The 22,596-nt window shown below is 42.4% G+C and overlaps 1 protein-coding gene across 1 annotated transcript; it reads right to left on the bottom strand.

The window, feature by feature from the left end:
* Positions 1 to 1,067: 1,067 nt before the first annotated feature.
* LOC135546841 (ephrin type-A receptor 6-like) lies at positions 1,068 to 21,850 on the bottom strand. Its single transcript, XM_064975414.1, has 5 exons — positions 21,797 to 21,850; positions 20,732 to 20,836; positions 1,980 to 2,108; positions 1,589 to 1,807; positions 1,068 to 1,391 (listed from the first exon to the last, which is right to left on the bottom strand). The coding sequence occupies exons 1-5, from the start codon at positions 21,848 to 21,850 to the stop codon at positions 1,068 to 1,070; spliced, it is 831 nt and encodes a 276-aa protein (XP_064831486.1).
* Between the last annotated feature and the right edge of the window lie 746 nt (positions 21,851 to 22,596).

Raw genomic sequence — 22,596 nt, 5'->3', positions numbered from 1 at the left:
TATGGTTGAAAAGCATATTTTGAAAATCTGAGATGACAGTGTTGTTAACAAAAGGCTAAGCTTGTGAGTGAATATATTTCTTTCATTTCATTTGCGATTTTCATGAATAGTTAACGTTGCGTTATGGTAATGAGCTTGAGGCTATGATTACGCTCCCGGATACGGGATTGCTTGACGCAAGAAGATAACAAAGCCATCACCTACAGAGAGATGAACCTGGAGAAGAGTCCCCTAAGCAAGCTGGTCCTGGGGCTCTGTTCACAAACACAAAAACACCCCACAGAGCCCCAGGACAGCAACACAATTAGACCCAACCAAATCATGAGAAAACAAAAAGAGAATTACTTGACAAATTGGGAAGAATTTACAACAAAACTGAGCAAACTAGAATGCTATTTGGCCCTAAACAAAGAGTACACAGTGGCAAAATACCTGACCACTGTGACTGACTCACAATTAAGGAAAGCTTTGACTATGTACAGACTCAGTGAGCATAGCCTTGCTATTGAGAAAGGCCGCCTAAGGCAAACCTGTCTCTCAAGAGAAGACAGGCTATGTGCACACTGCCCACAAAATGAGGTGGAAACTGAGCTGCACTTCCTAACCTCTTGCCAAATGAATGACCATATTAGAGACACATATTTCCTTCAAATAACACAGACCCTCAAAGAACTTGAAAACAAATCCAATTTGAAATACCACAGTGTGCACTCACAGCAGCAAAATGTGTGACCCTGTTGCCACAAGAAAAGGTCAACCAATGAAAAACTAACACTATTGTAAATACAACCCATATTTATGTTTATTTATTTTCCATTTTGTCCTTTAACCATTTGCACATCCTTACAACACTGTATATAGACATCATATGAAATGTCTTTATTCTTTTGGAACTTTTGTGAATGTTATGTTTACTGTTAATTTGTATTGTTTATTTAACTTTTGTTTATTATCTATTTCACTTGCTTTGGCAATGTTAACATGTGTTTCCCACGCCAATAAAGCCCTTAAATTGAATTGAGATCAAGAGAGGGAGAGAAAAAGAAAGGTGGACAGATCAAATCATGTCACTCACCGAAACACGCCCCGTCCATCTCCTCGTAGCCCACGCTACAGACACACTTCCCCAGAGGCACCAGCCAATCACCATCAGCGCCGCAGTACAGTTTGGGCGTGTCCCTCTCCTCGGCATGCTCCACACACGCCCCCCTGACCTCCACCAGGGAGGAGGAGTCGACCCGGGGCACGGTGTCAGGGAAGGAGGCCAGGTTCCTCAGGGTGAAGGGACACTTCTTATAGTACACCCTGACTGAGACCAGGGCGATGCACGCCCCAATGTCCTGGAATGCCAGGTACAAACCCTTCCTGGAGATAGGACCCACTTCCCGCACCTATAGAAAAAATTCACATGAACAATGATTGCCCATTGGGGATTAGGAAAGTTAATTGAATTAAACCCTAGTATGCAGTGCCTGCACAATTTCCCCTTGTAGGAAATTGTCATGCCAAATAATAGGAGTTGGCAAGGGAGCAGAAACAGACTAGAAATAAATCACATATTATTGAAATTGAATGAAATGAAGTGGACCTCTGTGTTGAGCTTCAGAATGCGGTCTCCCAGATCCATCTGAGTGAAGCTCTCGTCTGCAGCGATGGTGTCGATCTTGGTGTACTGGGAGGGTTTGAACTTGACCCCGTGGGACTCGTCTGTCTCATAGTAGAAAAGGTTGAAGGTCTCCTTGCAGGTCCCAGATACCCAGGGGATGGAGTTACAGTCTCTCAGAGTGAACCGCAGCTCCACATACACCTTGGATAAATAATAAACAGTCAAGTACAGTAGCTGATGTATTATTCAAAGCCACTTACAGGAAATACAATTGGTTAGTATATGTGTCCCTTGTGGGAATTAAACCCACAAACCAGGTGTTACCAGCACCATTCTCCAACCTACTGAGCCATCTATCAAAACCCCAACCCACCTTCTGTGCGGCCTGGCGGAAGATCCAGTTGGAGCGTAGCCAGTTGTTCTGGTTGGGTTCCATCACGTGACACACCTGGAAGGTATGGATGGGACGGTTGTGTTCATCCATCTCTGTTATAGCATCCCACTGGAGAGGAGAGGAGAGGAGGACAGGAAAAAATGTACTGTTAGTGAGCTGCTAAGGATCTGGAGAAGGTCTGTATGGAGGAGTGGGCCAAAATCACTGCTGCAGTGTGTGCATACCTGGTCAAGAACTACAGGAAACGTATGATCTCTGCAATTGCAAACAAAGGTTTCTGTACCAAATATTAAGTTCTGCTTTTCTGATGTATCAAATACTTATGTCATGCAATAAAATGCAAATAAAAATCATACAATGTGATTTTCTGGATTTTTGTTTTAGATTCTGTCTCTCACAGTTGAAGTGTACCTATGATAAAGATGACAGACCTCTACATGCTTAGTAAGTAGGAAAACCTGCAAAATCGGGCAGTGTATCAAATACTTGTTCTCCCCACAGTATATATAGTGTGAAAAGCTGTCCAACGTTAGAAAGTAAAAGGGAAAGGAACGTTACTAAACCGATAATAACTGTCTCTAACCACCTGTACCCCAGCTCTGTGACTCCCAGGTCATATGACAAAGGTGAAAGCTCTGTAAGTGCTTCATGAGGTCACAGGTCACCTGCCTCTGTGTTGTTAGAATTGAAATCTAATGGAGATGTTTAGCCCCAACCCTCTGGCTCTACCCTCTATTACACTGACACGCACAAACAGGGAGTGTGTGTGTGTGTGTGACAGCTGTAGCGACCCTGGACCACCTATCACCAAGCTCCCAGAATCAAATTACCTGCTGAGGAAAATGGTTTTAAATCAGCTCAACAACAGCACAACACTTGCCCTTCAGTCTAGACATGTGGCTGATGTGACTCTGACCTCTGTATGCACTTTGACCTCCGCATACTCTTTGTCCTTGGGAAGATCATCTCACTCAATAGTGTTGTATAAAAATAAGTAGTACTTGCATGGAATAGATGGTCTAGTGTCACTCCCAACCCTGTCTCCTAAACCAACAAAGGCTTTATATGGTGTCTGTTGTCTGATACATTCAAAACACAGCAGCACCAAGTGTAGAGAAGAAAAACAACCCCTTCTTCTCTCCTCAACTCACTCTGTCAACCCATCTCCCTTCTCTCTCTCCTCCCTCCCGTCCACCCCCTCCTGTATCTAGTCTAATTAATAAGTGGGAAGAACAGAAGCTCTTTATTAGCAAACAGACTATGGAGAGTTGGGGAAAGAGGACACTAATTTAGGCCAATTATTTCAGCGATAATAAGCAGTATTGTACTTATCTAAACACTACCTCTCAACAGGAGAATAGTAATCAAATCCTAATGTTTAGTTTCAAAGACTCATTATCCTTTTTAATGACATGTTTTAATTCAATCAAAAAGACGACATGTTTTAATACATTTCTTCCTCAAGGTGTCACAGTAATCATAACGTAATTAAAACAAATTGATTTAGATTAAGTATTATATTGCCTAATATGCATCATGTGGTATTGTGCTGTGGTGAATTCTAAATAGGATCCTAACACAGCCATTCTGTGGGTTTGCTTCAGCCAAATCCTACATACAGACGTCAAAATATCAAATATCAAACAAACTAAAAATTACATCAGTGATATAAAAAGACTGATATTTTCATCCACTTCTTACTTTAGGAAATTAAATAAAGAGATACAGTCAGAAAGCCTAAAAGTGGTGACACACAATGATTTATGCAGTGTAGTTGCCCTACACCACCACAGATGATTATTGATTATGGAGTGTAGTTGTCCTACACTACCACAGATGGTTATTGATTATGCAGTGTAGTTATCCTACACCACCACAGATGGTTATTGATTATGGAGTGTAGTTGTCCTACACCACCACAGATGGTTATTGATTATGGATGGTTATTGATTATGGAGTGTAGTTGTCCTACACCACCACAGATGGTTATTGATTATGGAGTGTAGTTGTCCTACACTACCACAGATGGTTATTGATTATGCAGTGTAGTTTTCCTACACCACCACAGATGGTTATTGATTATGGAGTGTAGTTGTCCTACACTACCACAGATGGTTATTGATTATGCAGTGTAGTTGTCCTACACCACCACAGATGGTTATTGATTATGCAGTGTAGTTTTCCTACTCCACCACAGATGGTTATTGATTATGCAGTGTAGTTTTCCTACACCACCACAGATGATTATTGATTATGCACCACCACAGATGGTTATTGATTATGGAGTGTAGTTGTCCTACACTACCACAGATGGTTATTGATTATGGAGTGTAGTTGTCCTACACTACCACAGATGGTTATTGATTATGCAGTGTAGTTGTCCTACACCACCACAGATGCAGAGTCACGTATGAACATGTTTTACATCCTCGTCAGCTGTATAGTGATCGTTACAACACCTTGAACAGGTATATACGGTACACTAAGTGCACAAAACATTAAGAATGCAAGCTCATTCCATGACCGACTGATCAGGTGAATCCAGGTGAAAGCTATGATCCCTTATTGATGTCACTTGTTAAATCCACTTCAATCATTGTAGATGAAGGGGATGAGACCTGGTTAAAGAAGGATTTTTAAGCCTTGAGACAATTCAGACATGGAAGGTGTGTGTGCCATTCAGAGGGTGAATGGGAATGACAACAGATGTAAGTGTCTTTGAACGGGGTGTGATAGTAGGTGCCAGGAGCACAAGGTTTGAGTGGGTCAAGAACTGCAACGCTGCTGGGTTTTCACGCTCATCAGTTTCCCGTGTGTATCAAGAATGGTCCACCACCCAAAGGATATCCAGCCTTCTTGACCCAACTGTGGGAAGTATTGGAGTCAACATGGGCCAGCATCCCGGTGCAACTCAATATTTAGAAAGGGGTTCTTAATGTTTTGTACACTCAGTGTATATCTAGGTGTAGGTGTAACCTTATCAGTAGACTCTGGTATCAGCAGTCTCCGTTACAAACCCTCCTCATCCCCCAAAGGTATCTTTTCCAAGACTCTTACATAAACTCCCTCACTCGAGCTTAGAGAAACTAAAGGAGCTTGAGATAGTTCGTCTCTGTAAGGCCAGAGATAGACACCCTGGGGTGGTCTTAGAAAACAGCTCTCTACGGAGACACCAGTGTCTGTGTGTGTGTGTGTGTCTGTGTGTGTGTGTGTGTGTACAGTCTGTGTGTATGTGAGTGTGTTTGTGAGTGCTGACGTGTGGATGGGGAATAGAGTGACAGGGCCGAATGACGCAGAGCCCTGTGGTGGTGGTGTATGTGAGTGAGTGTGTCTCCTAAGGCGTCTGTCCTCTTGCTGGTACCCCTGCCATCTCTCAGTGACCCCAAAGCTGAGATGAGGAAATCAGCGGGCCCCCAGTGGCCCCTCACAGCCCTCTATGGGGCCCCTGTCTTTCATAGCGCAGCCCTCCACACACAGAGCTTTGCTCTAAGAAGTCCTGTGTGGCCCTCCACACTCCACCCTGACACCTCAGAGACTCGGCTCTGTCTCTCAACACTGTACCCAGTCGGGGGGGAATGTTCTCTTCAACCTAGCTACTTTTATTTCCCGTTGTCTGGGTAGTACCCGGCTCCACGATTGGGCAAAAGGGGGCTTAGCCCCTCAGTTGAAACTTCTGCCCCCATCATTGTGCTTGAGCACACCTCGATGTGTGTGTAGGGGGGCTATGGAAAGTCACTAGGGCATAGTTAACCAGGATTGCTGGCTTTTGGCTGATAAAATAAATGAAAAGTGGATAAATACAATTATAGCCGGACACAGGGGCTGCCCTGCTGCTGAGGAGAGAAAGCAGAAGCGAGAGCCGAGCCTTGGTCTAGGCTAATGTTGATTGCGAAGATGGAGGCCTTTTTCATTTAAGTAAATGAAAGTTAGAGACTTTGTCTATAGTGAAAAGCCTACAAGGCAGGGCTCCAGACTGCAACCATTTAGTCACATTTTGTGACCCTTTGACACCTGGCTGTGGGAATAAACAATGTATTTGTTGCATCGGTGCACATTCATTCACCTTATTAAAACGTCTTATTTTTAGGAGGCTAAAACCATGATTTGGTCAAACAGTAAAGTACATTATCATCATGTACCTGTTTTGCTGGGGCCTGCTGCTGTGTCAAGTGAGAGACAGTACTCTCTCCTTTCCCAGGTGAAGAACACTCTCCGTGAGAAAGAAAAGTGTGAGAACAGAAAAGTGATTGTATAACATTTTAAAATCCAATTGCTAAGAAAACCCAGCTATCCTGTTGTCACAGATGGAGAGAGGACGTTCTCAGCTTTCGGTATGTAGATTTTTTTATTTCTCAAATATCAACTATGAGCTCAATAGGTTTTTTTAATGCAAAGAGTGTTTTGCTTCATTCTGATGAGACAGTTTTGTTGGCTAAATGAAGCTTGATCAGTCATTTTAATTGTGTGCTCCATATTTAGTTTAAGATTATAAGTAGACCTGTTGTAAAATAAATATCAATAGTATATTGCTGTCATTTGTTGGATATGGTAGGCACTAGCCTTTCTTGGATATTGCTGCAATATAGCCTATACAAAACTATTGTGAAGGTTTAAACCAGTTTGCAAGTTCCGTGTTCTCTGCTACCGCACGGCAAGTGGTTCCTTGGGGCCAAGTCTAGGTCCAAAAAGCTTCTTAACAGCTTCTACTCCCAAGCCATAAGACTCCTGGAACAGGTAATCAAAGGGCTACCCAGACCCCTCTTTTACGCTGCTGCTACTCTCTGTTTATAATCTATGCATAGTCACTTTAACTCTACCTACCTGTACATATTACCTCAATTACCTCAACTAACTGGTGCCCCCGCACCTTGACTCTGTATCGGTACCCCCTGTATATAGTCCTGCTTGTTATTTTACTGCTGCTGTTTAATTATTTGTTACTTTTATTTTCTATTTAACACTTTTTTTAAAGCATTGTTGGTTAGGGCTTGTAAGTAAGCATTTCACTGTAAGGTCTACTACACCTGTTGTATTCGGCGCATGTGACAAATACAATTTGATTTGTTTCATTCTGTTCAGCCATTTTTTTGGGCCAAATTCCAACTGTAACGTTTGCCGCAATATAATACCCTGCTCGTATTTTTCCTATCAACAATGGCTTGAGATACTTTTGATACTACCCTAATAAAGTAAAGATTCTTTAGTGATGGTTTGTGTGGTGTGGCTATTAGCCTATGGTATGAAGGCAGTGTGTAAAGGCTCTCCAAATGACTCCGACAGTTGAACTTGACATGTGAAAAAATGTCTTAGGCCTACCAGAGTTACTCCTATAATCTAACAATACAATGCTTATCTTTCTAAGAAAATAAATGAACTTGCCTCTTTCTGTACGTCTATATCTGTATAGCAGACGCCTATCTGACAAGGATAACGTAATGCATGTCGGTGTTGTAGCATGACGCATCTCTCTCTCTCTCTCTCTGTCTCTCATAATAATAGTACGCAAGTATAAACACCATGGGACCACGCAGCCTTCATACCGCTCAGGAAGGAGACGCAGTCTGTCTCCTAGAGATGAACGTACTTTTGTGCGAAAAGTGCAAATCAATCCCAGAACAACAGCAATGGACCTTGTGAAGATGCTGGAGGAAACAGGTACAAAAGTATATTTATCCAGAGTAAAACGAGTCCTCTATCGACATAACCTGAATGGCTGCTCAGCAAGGAAGAAGCTACTGCTCCAAAACCACCATAAAAAAAGCCAGACTACGGTTTGCAACTGCACATGGGGACAAAGACCATACGTTTTGGAGAAATGTCCTCTGGTCTGATGAAACAAAAATAGAACTGTTTGGCCATAATGACCATCGTTATGTTTGCAGGAAAAAGGGGGAAGCTTGGAAGTCGAAGAACACCATCCCAACCGCGAAGCACGGGGGTGGCAGTATCATGTTGTGGGGGTGCTTTGCTGCAAGAGGAGCTGGTGCACTTCACAAAATAGATGGCATCATGAGGAAGGAAAATTATGTGGATATATTTCAGCAACATCTCAAGACAGGAAGTTAAAGTTAAGGAAGTTAAAGCTTGGTCACAAATGGGTCTTCGAAATGGACAATGACTCCAAGCATACTTCCAAAGGTGTGGCAAAATGGCTTAAGGACAACAAAGTCATGCTATTAGAGTGGCCATCACAAAGCCCTGACCTCAATCCGCTAGAAAATTTGTAGGCAGAACTGAAAAAGCGTGTGCGAGCAAGGAGGCCTACAAACCTGACTCAGTTACACCAGTTCTGTCAGGAGGAATGAGCCAAAATTCACAACTTATTATGGGAAGCTTGTGGATGTCTACCCGAAATGTTTGACCAAAGTTAAACAATTTAAAGGCAATGCTACCACATACTAATTGAGTGTATGTAAACTTCTGATCCACTGGGAATGTGATGAAAGAAATAAAAGCTGAAATAAATCATTCTCTCTACTATTATTCTGACATTTCACGTTCTTAAAATAAAGTGGTGATCCTAAGGGACAGGGAATTTTTACTACGATTAAATATCAGGAATTGTGAAAAACTGAGTTTAAATGTATTTGGCTAAGGTGTATCTAAACTTCCGACATCAACTGTGTGTGTATATATATTAATATGAATACAGTGGTTGCCAAAGCCAATAGGACTATGCAGGCAATGGCCTGACACATTTAGTGCTCAGACCTCCGACAGCTGAACCGTGAAATGGACAACTATTGTTTTAGGAAAGTAAAAAAACAAAAAAACAATAGGCTATAAAAGTGTTGCATAAGCTACAGATTAAAACACAAGGAAGTGTTCATGTAATTAGTTCTAGTCTGTGTTACTGCGACATAAATGTGGCTCTTCTGAAAAGGTAAGAAACAATCTAGCTGATTGGTTTTGATTTAAAAAAATATTGCTTTAATTTGTAGGGCGCTGTCCATGGTGCTGATAGAGCACAACCTGTCACTTCTTGGTCAAAAGTATTTGAAGGAGAATTCAATATAATTCCAATGCAAGAACCCAACTGACACACCCGGGTATAGCTACATAGTGGTATGTTTCATCATAGAAATAGATACATTCTATTGTGGTTTTCTTGGTAGCCTATTGGTTTTCGTGTTTGTAAATGGAACTGTACGTATTGGAAACTTGTTCGAACTTGATTCACAGAAGTCTATTGTGCCATTTCAAAATGCTTTGCTGAACTCATGAGTTGGATGATTTTCCATGTTTAAAGTGGGCCTGTAGGCCTATTTATTTAGCAAGACAGCTGTGCATGGCTGCATCTCACTGTAGTAGGCTATATTTTGGTTATTTGGATCTTAATGGAACTAGCCTAAATATAGATTGTGCCATGCCTTTATCAATCTGATATTTTGTTTACTAGGCCTACGACTTGGTATCACTGTTATGTTCAATTCGCATTCATTCGTTTGCATGTGTCGGTATTCTAAGCCAAACTGCTATTCATTCATTCGTTTGCATGTGTCGGTATTCTAAGCCAAACTGCTATTCAGTCATTTGTTTGCATCCGTTAATAACTAGGCTACTACTTTCAGCATTTAGTTTGCATTATATTGGTAAGACAGCTGTGTGTATGGCTTCATTCACATAGGGTAATTCACCTATTACAAACATCCTAGGTATCTTGTAGCCTATATTTATTACCAAAACTGCCTTGCTTGACTGTGTAGGGTGCTGTCCATTGTGCTGATAGAGTGCAGCGGAGATTGGCGCAAAATCTGTCACGTCAAAAGCACTCAATGATCTGAGTCTCGGCATGTTATATTTATGTTTATTGTGGTATAGCATGATGTACAGTAGGGTCATATCGTCATACTGTCCTTCCCTCACCGCAGGATTTACGGTATTACAGGCTTAGTACACAAGGAGCGGCAAAAAAAGCCCATCGGCATCGATTACAAGAATGCTAGCAAAATGAGTAATAGCACATTTCCATGGAGCCTGCGAGCCAAATATGCCAACGAGCGCAAAGAAAAATAAAATACTTGCAAAGACAGGCAATCCAGCAAATAAAGTTACACAGTGCTTTTGGAAAGTATTCAGACCCCTTGACTTTTTACACATTTTGTTACATTACAGCCTTATTCTAAAATGGATTAAATCAAATAAATTCCTTAGCAATCTATACACAATAACACAGAATGACAAAGCGAAAACATGGCACAATAATTAAAAATAAAATACAGAAATACCTTGATTACATAAGTATTCAGACCCTTTACAATGAGACACTAAATTTAGCTCAGCTGCATCCTGTTTCCATTGATCATCCCTGAGTTGTTTCTACAACTTGATTGGATCCACCTGTGGTAAATTCAATTGATTGGACATGATTTGAAAAAGAACACACCTGTCTATAATAAGATCCCACAGTTGACAGTGCATGTCAGAGCAAAAACCAAGCCATTAGGTCAAAGGAATTGTCAGTCGAGCTCCAAGACAGGATTGTGTCGAGGCACAGATCTGGCAAAGGGTACCAACACATTTCTGCAGCATTGAAGGTCCCCAAGAACACAGTGGCCTCAATTATTCTTAAATGGAAGAAGTTTGGAACCACCAAGACTATTTCTAGAGCTGGCCGCTCGGCCAAACTGAGCAACCGGGGGAGAAGGGCCTTGGTCAGGGAGGTGACCAAGAACCTGATGGTCACTCTGACAGAGCTCTAGAGTTACTCTGTGGAGATGGGAGAACCTTCCAGAACGACAACCATCTCTGCAGCATTCTACCAATCAGGCCTTTAAGGTAGAGTGGCCAGACAGAAGCCACTCTTCAGTAAAAGGCACATGACAGCCTGCTTGGAGTTTGCCAAAAGGCCCCTAAAGACTATCTGACCATGAATAACAAGGTTCTCTGGTCTGATGAAATCAAGATTGAAGAAGACTCGATGCTGTAATCGCTGCCAAAAAGTGTTGAGTAAAGGGTCAGAATACTTGACATTTCAGTTTTTTCTTTTGAATGTATTAGCAAAAGTTTCTAAAAAGCTGTGTTTGCTTTGTCATTACAGGGTATTGTGTGTAGACTGATGAGGGAAAAAAACGATTTAATACATTTTAGAATAAGGCTGTAATGTAACAAAATGTGGAAAAAGTCAAGGGGTCGGAATACTTTCCGAAGGCACTGTATATAGGGAGGAGCTACCTGAATGTCATGCTTGATGAATTTGGACATTTACAAGCGAATGTGAATGAGAGACATTGTGCAAATGAAGAAGGTTTTGACGCATGCTTGTCTAAAGGAAGAACAGTACTGGCTTTCCAGCAGCATGTCTACATGCTGTAGTCTGGAGTCGCCAGGGCAATGGGCCTGCCTGCTCTGCTCGGAGAAGAGGGGGAGGAGCAGACGGGCCAAGAACAGAGAGGAGAAAAAACACAAGGAAATCAAGATATCGTAGCAGTGGCAGCTGTATGAATAACTCATCCAAAGATCTTTGACTTATCAAACACGGCAGTAAGCTAACACAATATGATGCCCTGTTACCTTATTGATTTAGCCACTTACTTAGATAGCAACTTAAACTTAAGGGTTGTGTTAATTCTGCGTTTTTCAGGCAGGAAAGGTAAAACGCATAAGAAATGCTGCTTTTTACAAACGCAGCTCTAAAATGCTTCTTATTGTAATTTCTCCTCGGCATCAGGCACATTTTGTGCTTCAGTTGTACTTTTAAACTTGGATTGCTAATTCACAAACAGGCATTCTATTAGCAGACAGCTCTCTGACTGATGTGTAGCTGATTGATTTAGAGGGGCAGGTAGCCTAGCGGATAAGAGCGTTGGGCCAGCAACTGAAAGGTCGCTGGTTCAAATCCCCGAGCTGCCTAGGGGGAAAATCTGTCCATGTGCCCTTAACTGGAATTGCTCTTCTAAGTTGCTCTGGATAAGAGTGACTGCTAAATGACTAAAATGTAGCTACGTTTCTTGGTGTAGCCAGACTATTTTTCTGCGGTAAAATGGCAGATTAACTTTAAGCAAAACATTAGGAAATGTAGCTGGCTACATTCTTTCTATGATAGACCTAAACATAAAAAATATGGCGGCCAAGCATTATTTTTGCAAAAAGACCTTGCCTTTTCATTGTAAGCTCATTTACGTGTGTGGCTGCCAGCCAAACAGCATGACACTTCTGTTGTCATCTGATGAAATGTTATCTATTTTCTGCCGAATGTGTTCCACTAATGTATTTTCTGTGAAGGAAAATTATAGTTGCAGATCACTATATTGAAGCAAAAAAAACACTTGACTTTCAATATAAAACGCGGTATACGGTATATATGGTATACGGTATATATGGTATACCGCGCAAGCCTAACATGCAATGCCTTCAGAAAGTATTCACACCCCTTAACCTTTTCCATATTTTGTTGTGTTACAGCCTGAATTTAAAATGGATTGAATTGAGATGTTTTGTCACTGGCCTCCACACAATGCATTTCAAACACAGATCCAACCACAAAGACCAGGGAGGTTTTCCAATGCCTCGTAAACAAGTGCACCTATTGGTAGACGGGTTAAAAAAAGACCTTACATTGAATATCCCTTTGAACGTGGTTATTCATTACACTTTGGATGGTGTATCAATACACCACGCTACTACAAAGATACAGGTGTCCTTCCTAACTCATTTGCGAGAGAGGAAGGAAACCTGCTCAGGGATTTCACCATGTGGAAAAAGTAACGAGGTATGAATACTTTCTGAATGCACTGTAAGCAGAATTCAATACAACAACCTCCCAAAATGGTGCCCTCTCACCGATTTCAATTGCCCCCTTCGTCCTGGCACCGGTTTTGCTCTGGGTGGGTGATTTTGTCAGGCTGGGGAGCTGTGTTTGGTAGTGGACTGCTGTGAGCCCTTTTCAGCTGAGAGAGGAAAATAGCATCTGTAATGGAGTGTGTGTCGTTTCAGGAAATTGGGATATTTAGTTGTGTGTTGTAGCATTCAGACTGATATAGCTCTAAGCAAAGGCCTGAGCTGGGGCAGAGTTTTATGCCAACCTTGAGCCAGATGGACTATAACATGTTTCCAATTAGCTACCAGATCACAGGCTGATTCAATACCCGTTAGGTCCATGAAATAGCTGGTTCTCTAAAATCAACACAGCGACGATTTGATGTGTCCATCGGTTCTAGGTGGGAGAGGTAGAAGGCCAGGGAGAGAGAGAGGGAGAAGAGAAAGAGAGAGAGAGAGAGCAAATAGAGGGCAAGCCAGGGAGGCAGGGGGTGGATGTCAAATCCCATCAAAGAGATCTAAGAACTCGGTGGGTATTCAGCAGTCTGCTGGTGTGTGTGTCTGTGTGTGTCTGTGTGTGTCTGTGTGTGTGTGTGTGTGATAAGCTGCGACAGCGCTAAAGACAGGATCCCTGCAGACACAGTAACCTGTGAGGGATGCGACTAAAAGGCCTTGTGTCAAAAACACCAGAGAGAGAGAGAGAGAGAGAGAGAGCGAGAGAGAAAAGAAGCAAAAGAGGGAGATTTTTCTACTGCAGGAAAGTGTGAAGAGAGAGATTACTATAGAGAGCCTATATACTGAACTGGAACAGTAAGAGAATAACCGACACAGAAGATCAGAAGGAAATAGCTTTCTGAACCATCCTCTGAACACTCTCTGAGCTATGCTACACACCTTCAAAAAGGATGGCAAATGAGAGCTCACAACATTTACATTTCCTACAGCCTGAAAAGGACAAAAAGAGAATGTGTTTAAAATGAAGAAAGATCTAAGTCTCTAAGGTCTCAGGATGTTGATCGTGATAAACGGGATGCCATGTGAGATAACCAGCAGAATTAGATCCGGTGTTTAGGACAAAATCACAATTTTGAAGGTATTAGTAGCTTTCAAATTTCGAAAGGGGAGGGGACATTCGGCCAGTAACTTGCAAAGAGAGAGGGTGGAGCTCTTCATTCTGGTTCAGATCCTCATTTAATCTCTTCTCTTATATGGACTAAGAAATTAAATATATTCTCTGGTACTTTTGTATACTTTTTAGCCAGTAATTCTGAAAGTAGTGCCCGTGAACCAAAAGTGGTCCCTGAAAATTGCGTACTCCAACACAAATAGATATGTGCACCACGTCATTGTTCTCTCACTCGCTCTACTACGTGTGCATCATGTTAGCTGTCATTCAAATGGCGAGGTGCTGAAGCTCATTGGCTGAAATTCTAATTGCTAGGGGGCTGGACCACATGGGGTCAAATGAAGGGAAAATGAAGCTGCACATATTCCAGAAAACAGTCACTTTCAAATGAGGGATTCCGTTGCTAATTAAGGTAAAACAGTAACTCTGCTCATAGATTTTGCCTGTATGAACTACACATTTACACATCCAGCCCAAAGCGGGAGGATTGAAAATGACTTACTAGTCGTCAAAGTACTGGAGCATGTCTTTAATCAAGCATCTGACCAATTACACAAGACTATAGTTCTGGGTTAATCGAGATAAGGTCCACACTAGTATGGTTCTGAATTTTAAGTGTCCAAAAAGCAGAGTAAAATCTCAAACAGTCTCTGAGCCCTGACATGGCTGTCCAAAGCCAGTCTTAACATACATAATTGAAAGTGGTCGTGAAGACCGGAGGATTGAGTTCTCTGTGAGATGAAGTCTATTCCAGCCCCTCTCTGAAAGAGAGCCTTTACAGCCTTCCTCCCACCCGCTCGCCCAGGGGTGAACTACTGCTATTAAAGATCCTGTACTGTGGGTCTGACTGGGGCTCAGTGGGGCTAGAGAGAGAACTACTTTTAATTGCCCTCATCCCCTGACTTCCTGGCACAGAGAATTGTAAATTAAACATTTAGATTCTAACCCATCAGAACAGGGGTTGTAAAGCAGGAGTTTTATATCCCATTTAAAAAGTTAAATCTCCTGTCCGGGTGAGTTAGGGTAATCATTCCCCATAAGAGGTGGTATTGGAACGTCTGGGACAGGCGTCTGTTTGCTTCTCTTATAGTATTGTGTTTTTATCCTGTATGCATCTTTTTGAGTCATAACTTTGCTTTGAGTCAATGTGAGTCGCATCCCAGACAGATCATCCATTATGACCGCGCACACACACACACACACACACACACACACACACACACACACACACACACACACACACACACACACACACACACACACACACACACACACACACACACACACACACACACACACACACACACACACACCTCTGTATGGTAATTGGAGAGGTAGTGTATTAGTGAATAGCATCAGACCACAGAGTGTCTGTGTGTGTTATTTGGTGCCCAGTGAGAGGGAGAAAGCAGATGCTACAAGGAGGAATTGATCCACTGTGTGAGTGTCTGTGTGTGTTTGTGTGTGATATCTAATCTATAATCATAATGGACGCTCCGTCTGGAGTCTGGACTGAACTCATCTATTGACAGACTATTCCCAGTCATAAACAGCCTGCCGTAGCTTAGTGAACACAATACAGGCCACAGGCTGCCTGGGATACACGCTGGGACAACACACACTGGCTGGCCGAGGAGAGGCAGGGTGAGGGGGCTGGCCCAGAATACTTATGGATAGAGATAATACATTCACTTGCCTACAGCCAAGTATTTCCACAAAGCCACTTGCAGTACATCCACTTGCAAGTACATTTGTAAAGGTCCATTGCTATCAGGGTATAAACTAATGATTACAATGTGAAAGTTAAAAGGCCATAGATTATATAACTTCCTTGTGACCCACAAGATACATAGCACAGTTGTTTGAAGTTACAAGAGCATCCCTCCAGACCATCTCTAAAGGACTCTAAAATGATTCAGCAAAGACCTGGCAGTGGTTCCAGGATGCATGATCACTGCATTACAGTGGATCCACATCTGACAGAATTTCTTGCATTATGTCTTTAGTCTTCTGCTGCCCCATCTATACACAGTAAAATCCCCAATGCTAAATTCACTGTGTCAAAACTGATCGACTCCCATAGAGTTGTTTTAGCAACTGGCAGTGCCAAATGACCCCTAGTGTCAGTGCTGATAACTGGTGTTCATTTCTAAGGTGTACAATTTTACTCTATTAGTGTAGACTTTTACTCAGTAAGTGTAAACATCATCACAACCTCGCCCATAAATTCAGTTTCTGCGTTCAAATTTCCTCTTTTCTCGACGCCATTGCTCGGTCAACAAAATCCTCATTTGTTCCACGCAAAGGTGAGTTTTAAACAATTATTCCACTGATATTATATAGCTATTTTAATTTAAATACTTGATACTTGGTTGTCAGACTGCAGTGTAACATAAAAAGTGACCGTTTTGATTGTGTGTGTGCAGCTAAACGTTAGAGTTACTTGCGTTTCACCTTTTGCACGTCCTTGCTAGATAGCTAGCATGCTATCTAACTAGCTCGCCCCTGTCCTGTGCAGTTCGTCTGCTCCACGTAGTGGTTCCATGGACGTGTCTCATTTCAGCACCAAGCTTTTTTTAGCCTCATGCTAGTTTGTTCTCTTTATTTCAGCTCCTTACTATATATTGAGGACTAATCTGATTTAAAGGCGAGTTGTTTATTTAGCCAAATTATAACTGCATTTTCAACTTGTGGGTGAAGCTTATAGATAAATATTATGGGCATTGCGTCGGCAACTAGCTAGTCTAGCTAACTGCGTTTCCCACTCACTTTCTCACCAGTTGATTTTGGCAGTCTTGTAAGACTGCTCCGAGAACATGACAACTTTATATAGTGACTAGCTGGAATGTTGTGCTTTTTTCTGAACTAATTAGGCTGTGTCCATACTTCGAGACAGTGAATGTGAGTAGAATAGACTGTTTGCTGTAGTTTGGGACCCGCTTCAAGTAATATCAGTCAAGTTGTGGTCATGATCCAATATTTTCATAATTTACTATGAAATTAGCATTGCTAAGTAAAGGAGTATTGGTGAAAACATTTGTAGTCATCCTGATATAATGTGTCATGATTGAAATACAAATGTAACGCCTTTTCATCCATTTTGGCCTTATCTCCTAACTGCTTTCAGACCTAGTCCTGCTGATCAGGGTGAAATTCAATGGTGATCAAAAATATGTTAAGATAATTGACCTGACACTTGAAAACCTTTTGATTGGAGGTAAACTTTTAATTTGTGATTGGAAATAAATTAATGGCGTTCATACCAGTCAGTCTGATTACTCTTACCATTACGATTGCCATTCTAATTGTAGGTTGTTGTTTAAATGTTTGTCACAGCTTTCCTGACATTTGAGATCCCACTTACTAGTTTATCAGAGACAAAGCTGTATGATGGGTCTGGAACTGAAGTTGATGGGGATGTGTTTGAGGAGGTGGTGACACGGCCAGATTTAGGTGTTTTCAAGCTCACACTGAACAATGATGCTAAAGTGATGTGCTGGTTATCAAGTCTTGGTTATTTGTGGCATCACTTTCAATATAACCATACATTTGACATGCCTGTGTTGTTAATGTGTATTTCAGAATCTTCCCTGATGAGTCCTGTCTCTGCCAGTTCTGTGATGGGTGTTTCAGACCATGAGTCAGATGATACAATCATTTTGAGCGAAGATGGAAGCCCCTCACGAAAGCATCAAAGATCTGATGACGAAGCAAAAAAGGTAAGTTGGTAATTCATTCTTCAATTCTTCTTGCCATCAAATTGATTTGTCACTGCTGTTTTTTTGTTTGTTTTTTACATACTGAATAAAACACCTGGTGGAGAGGTTGTCATCAAGGAATACTCCAAAACTAAAAGCCTGACTGACTGCACCAGACGAAAGATGATCAACATTCTGGTTTCGGCAATGACAGACTCTCATGGGTAAGTTTAAAGGAAAGATTCATAATGAAAATTGTTGAGCATTACTTGCTCCCATATCTGCTGAATGTTAAAAATGACTTCTGTATCAGTATCTCAGTCACATAATTGGTTGGGCTACTGCTGACCATCCACTGCTATTGGTTGAAGATTTCTCTGGTATTAAACTCGACGGGCATGATACTGATTCAAAAACCACTGCTGATAATTACCTGACTGGGGACCAACGCTGCTTGTGGAGATTCTGATTGGCGCCTAAACATAACATTATATTCTTGTCAGGACATCAACACCACACAGTGTGAGAGAAACATTTGCACAAGGCATCGTCTCCTTGTTCCCGTACCTGAAGGATCCCTACACCGCATATGGATATGTAAGTATACATTACAACTGATAAAGGGCATCTGCGTTTAATTCGTCTGGTATGGTATTTGAGCAAATGGGACTTATTTGTTTTTTCTTTCAAGATTAGTAACCATGTTCATTTTCTTAAGGAACATTATTATGACCCTAATAGTGGAGAAGGGTAACTTTCATATAGAATCAAAACCTTTCAGAGGGATTTGGCTTCTTCTGAGAAACGACCAACTCAACTATACTATGGAGGAGGGCAACCTGCTGAGAGGGAGTCCATCCCATCCACCTTGGCTACCCTGAGTGAAGACCGGTGCAGAGAGGCCATTTCTCTCATGAAGCGTTCTTCTGATGAAGAAACAGTTAAGCAGAATATTAAATTGAGCTTTGAGTACAGGAACAAGATGACCCATGACCAGAGTAAATGCAAAAAGAAAAAGAAATCCAGAAAATCGCATTGGAGGATTTTTAATGAATTTATTTGCAAATTATGGTGGAAAATAAGTTTTTGGTCACCTACAAACAAGCAATATTTCTGGCTCTCACAGACCTGTAACTTATTCTGTAAGAGGCTCCTCTGTCCTCCACTCGTTAGCTGTACTAATGACACCTGTTTGAACTTGTTATCAGTATAAAAGACACCTGTCCACAACCTCAAACAGTCACACTCCAAACTCCACTATGGCCAAGACCAAAGAGCTGTCAAAGGACACCACAAACAAAATTCTAGACCTGCACCAGGCTGGGAAGACTGAACCTGCAATAGGTAAGCAGCTTGGTTTGAAGAAATCAACTGTGGGAGCAATTATTAGGAAATGGAAGACATACAAGACCAGTGATAATCTCCCTCGATCTGGGGCTCCACGCAAGATCTCACCCTGTGGGGTCAAAATGATCACAAGAAAGGTGAGCAAAAATCCCAGAACCACACGGGGGAACCTAGTGAATGACCTGCAGAGAGCTGGGACCAAAGTAACAAAGCCTACCATCAGTAACACACTACGCCGCCAGGGACTCAAATCCTGCAGTGCCAGACGTATCCCCCTGCTTAAGCCAGTACATGTCCAGGCCCGTCTGAAGTTTGCTAGAGAGCATGTGGGTGATCCAGAAGAAGATTGGGAGAATGTCATATGGTCAAATGAAACCAAAATAGAACTTGTTGTGTTTGGAGAACAAAGAATGCTGAGTTTCATCCAAAGAACTCCATACCTACTGTGAAGCATGGGGTTGGAAACATCATGCTTTGGGGCTATTTTTCTGCAAAGGGACCAGGACGACTGATCTGTGTAACCGAAAGAATGAATGGGGCCATGTATCGTGAGATTTTGAGTGAAAACCTCCTTCCATCAGCAAGGGCATTGAAGATGAAACGTGGCTGGGTCTTTCAGCATGACAATGATCCCAAACACACCGCCGGGGCAACGAAGGAGTGGCTTCGTAAGAAGCATTTCAAGGTCCTGGAGTGGCCTTGCCAGTTTCCTGATCTCAACCTCATAGAAAATCTTTGGAGGGAGTTGAAAGTCCGTGTTGCCCAGCAACAGCCCCAAAACATCACTGCTCTAGAGGAGATCTGCATGGAGGAATGGGCCAAAATACCAGCAACAGTGTGTGAAAACCTTGTGAAGACTTACAGAAAACGTTTGACCTCTGTCATTGCCAACAAAGGGTATAAAACAAACTATTGAGATAAACTTTTCTTATTGACCAAATACTTATTTTCCACCATAATTTGCAAATAAATTAATTAAAAATCCTACAATGTGATTTTCTGGATTTTATTTTCTCATTTTGTCTGTCATAGTTGAAGTGTACCTATGATGAAAATTACAGGCCTCTCATCTTTTTAAGTGGGGGAACTTGCACAATTGGTGGCTGACTAAATACTTTTTTGCCCCACTGTATATGTAGGTATGGTTAAAGTGACTATGCACACATGTTAAAAAGAGAGTGGCAGTAGCGTTAAAGAGGGGTAGGCCGGGACGCAGTGCAGATAGTCCGGGTAGCCAATGTGTGGGGGCGAGGTAGTATGTACATGAATGTATAGTTAAAGTGATTATGCATATATGATAAACAAGAGTAGCAGCAGCAGCGTAAGAGGGGTAGGATGGGCGGGACAATGCAAATAGTGCAGGTAGCCATTTGAATACCTGTTCAGGAGTCTTATGGCTTGGGGGTAAAAACTGTTGAGAAGCCTTTTGGACCTAGACTTGGCTCTCCGGTACCGTGTGCCATGCGGGGCGGCAGGGTAGCCTAGTGGTTAGAGCGTTGGACTAGTAACCGAAAGGTTGCAAGCTCAAATCCCCGAGCTGACAAGGTACAAATCTGTCGTTCTGCCCCTGAACAGGCAGTTAACCCACTGTTCCTAGGCCGTCATTGAAAATAAGAATTTATTCTTAACTGACTTGCCTTGTTAAATAAAGGTAAAAAAACAAAAAACAAAGAGAGAACAGTCTTTAACTGGGGTGGCTGGAGTCTGACAATTTTTAGGGCCTTCCGCTGACATCGCCTGGTGTAGAGGTCCTGGATGGCAGGCAGCTTAGCCCCAGTGATGTACTGGGCCGTACGCACTACCCTCTGTAGTGCCTTGCGGTCGGAGCCCGAGCAGTTGCCGTACCAGACAGTGATGCAACCAGTCAGGATATTCTCGATGCTGCAGCTGTAGAACCTTTTGAGGATCTGAGGACCCGTGCCAAAAATGTTTCGTTTTCTGAGGAGAAATAGGCTCTTCACAACTGTCTTGGTGTGTGTGGACCAGTCTAGTTGGTGATGTGGACACCAAGGAACTTGAAGCTCTCCATCTGCTCCACTACAGCCCCGTTGCTTAGAATGGGGGCGTACTCGGTCCTCCTTTTCCTATAGTCCACAATCATCTCCTTTGTCTTGCTTATATTGAGGGATAGGTTGTTATTCAGGCACTATCCGGCCAGGTCTATTACCTCCTCCCTATAGACTGTCTCGTTGTTGTCGGTGATCAGGCCTACCACTGTTGTGTCGTCTGCAAACTTAATGGATGGTGTTTGAGTCGTGCTTGGCCATGCAGTCGTGGGTGAACAGGGAGTACAGGAGGGGACTGAGCACGCACCCCTGAGAGGATCAGCATGGCGGATGTGTTGTTACCTACCCTCACCACCTGGAGGTGGCCCATCAGGAAGTCCAGGATCCAGTTGCAGAGGGAGGTGTTTAGTCCCAGGATCTTTAGCTTTGAGGGTACTATGTTGTTGAATGCTGAACTGTAGTCAATGAATAGCATTCTCACATAGGTGTTCATTTTGTCCAGGTGGGAAAGGGCAGTGTGGAGTGCAATAGAGATTGCATCATCTGTGGATCTGTTTTGGCAGTATGCAAATTGGAGTGGGTCTGGGGTTTCTGGGATAATGTGAGCCATTATCAGCCTTTCAAAGCACTTCATGGCTATGGACGTGAGTGCTACGGGTCTGTAGTTATTTAGGCAGATTGCCTTTATGTTCTTGAGCACAGGGACTAGGGTGGTCTGCTTGAAAGGGGCATCAGGGACATGTTTAAAATGTCAGTGAAGACCCCTGCCAGTTGGTCAGCACATGCCCAGAGGACACGTCCTGGAAATCCATCTGGTCCCGAGGCCTTGTGAATGTTGACCTGTTTAAAGGTTTTACTCACGTCGGATACGGAGAACGTGATCACACAGTCGTCCAGAACAGCTGATGCGCTCATGTATGCCTGTGTTGCTTGCCTCAAAGCGATCATAGAATTGTGGTCAGATTGACCAAATGGAGGGCGAGGGAGAGCTTTGTACGCGTCTCTGTGTGTGGAGTAAAGGTGGTCTAGAATTGTTTTCCCTCTGGTTGCGTATTTAACATGTTGATAGAAATGAGATAAAACGGATTTAAGTTTCCCTACATAAAATCCCCGGCCACTAGGAGCCCCGCCTCTGGGTGAGCGGTTGCTTATTTCTTTATACAGCTGACTGAGTGCAGTCTTAGTGCCAGCATCTGTCTGTGGTGGTAAATAAACAGCCACGAAAAGCATGGATGAAAAACTCTTGGCAAATAGTGTGGTCTACAGTTTAACATAAGATACTCTACTTCAGATGCATGGAATGTGCCCTGGTAGAACTCTTAGACTAAAATGTGGTCAAGCAGATTGTTGTGTATTTGGTACATTTTCAGGCTTTAGGAAGCATTTGAATAGGGCACATTCCGGAGACTGTCAAATTTTGTTAAATGCTAAGTTGGATGCTAATACAGACAGTTGATAATCAGCCAAGAAATGCTGATTTTCCTTCAAATTCTAGTTGTAGCCATGTTACACAATATCTAACAAGAACAGACTTGATATGTGTGCATCTGCTATTGCACAACTGCTGGCTGGCTGCAGGTGTCGGTCAAATGACTGTAATAGTTGTGTATCTTCCATGGAAGAAGCAGTTCAAGAGATACAGGGTCAAGCTAAAGTGACCG

Source organism: Oncorhynchus masou, chromosome 10 (genome assembly GCF_036934945.1).
Source record: "Oncorhynchus masou masou isolate Uvic2021 chromosome 10, UVic_Omas_1.1, whole genome shotgun sequence".
Taxonomy (NCBI): domain Eukaryota; kingdom Metazoa; phylum Chordata; class Actinopteri; order Salmoniformes; family Salmonidae; genus Oncorhynchus; species Oncorhynchus masou.
This window is presented reverse-complemented; position numbering and strand designations above follow the sequence as displayed.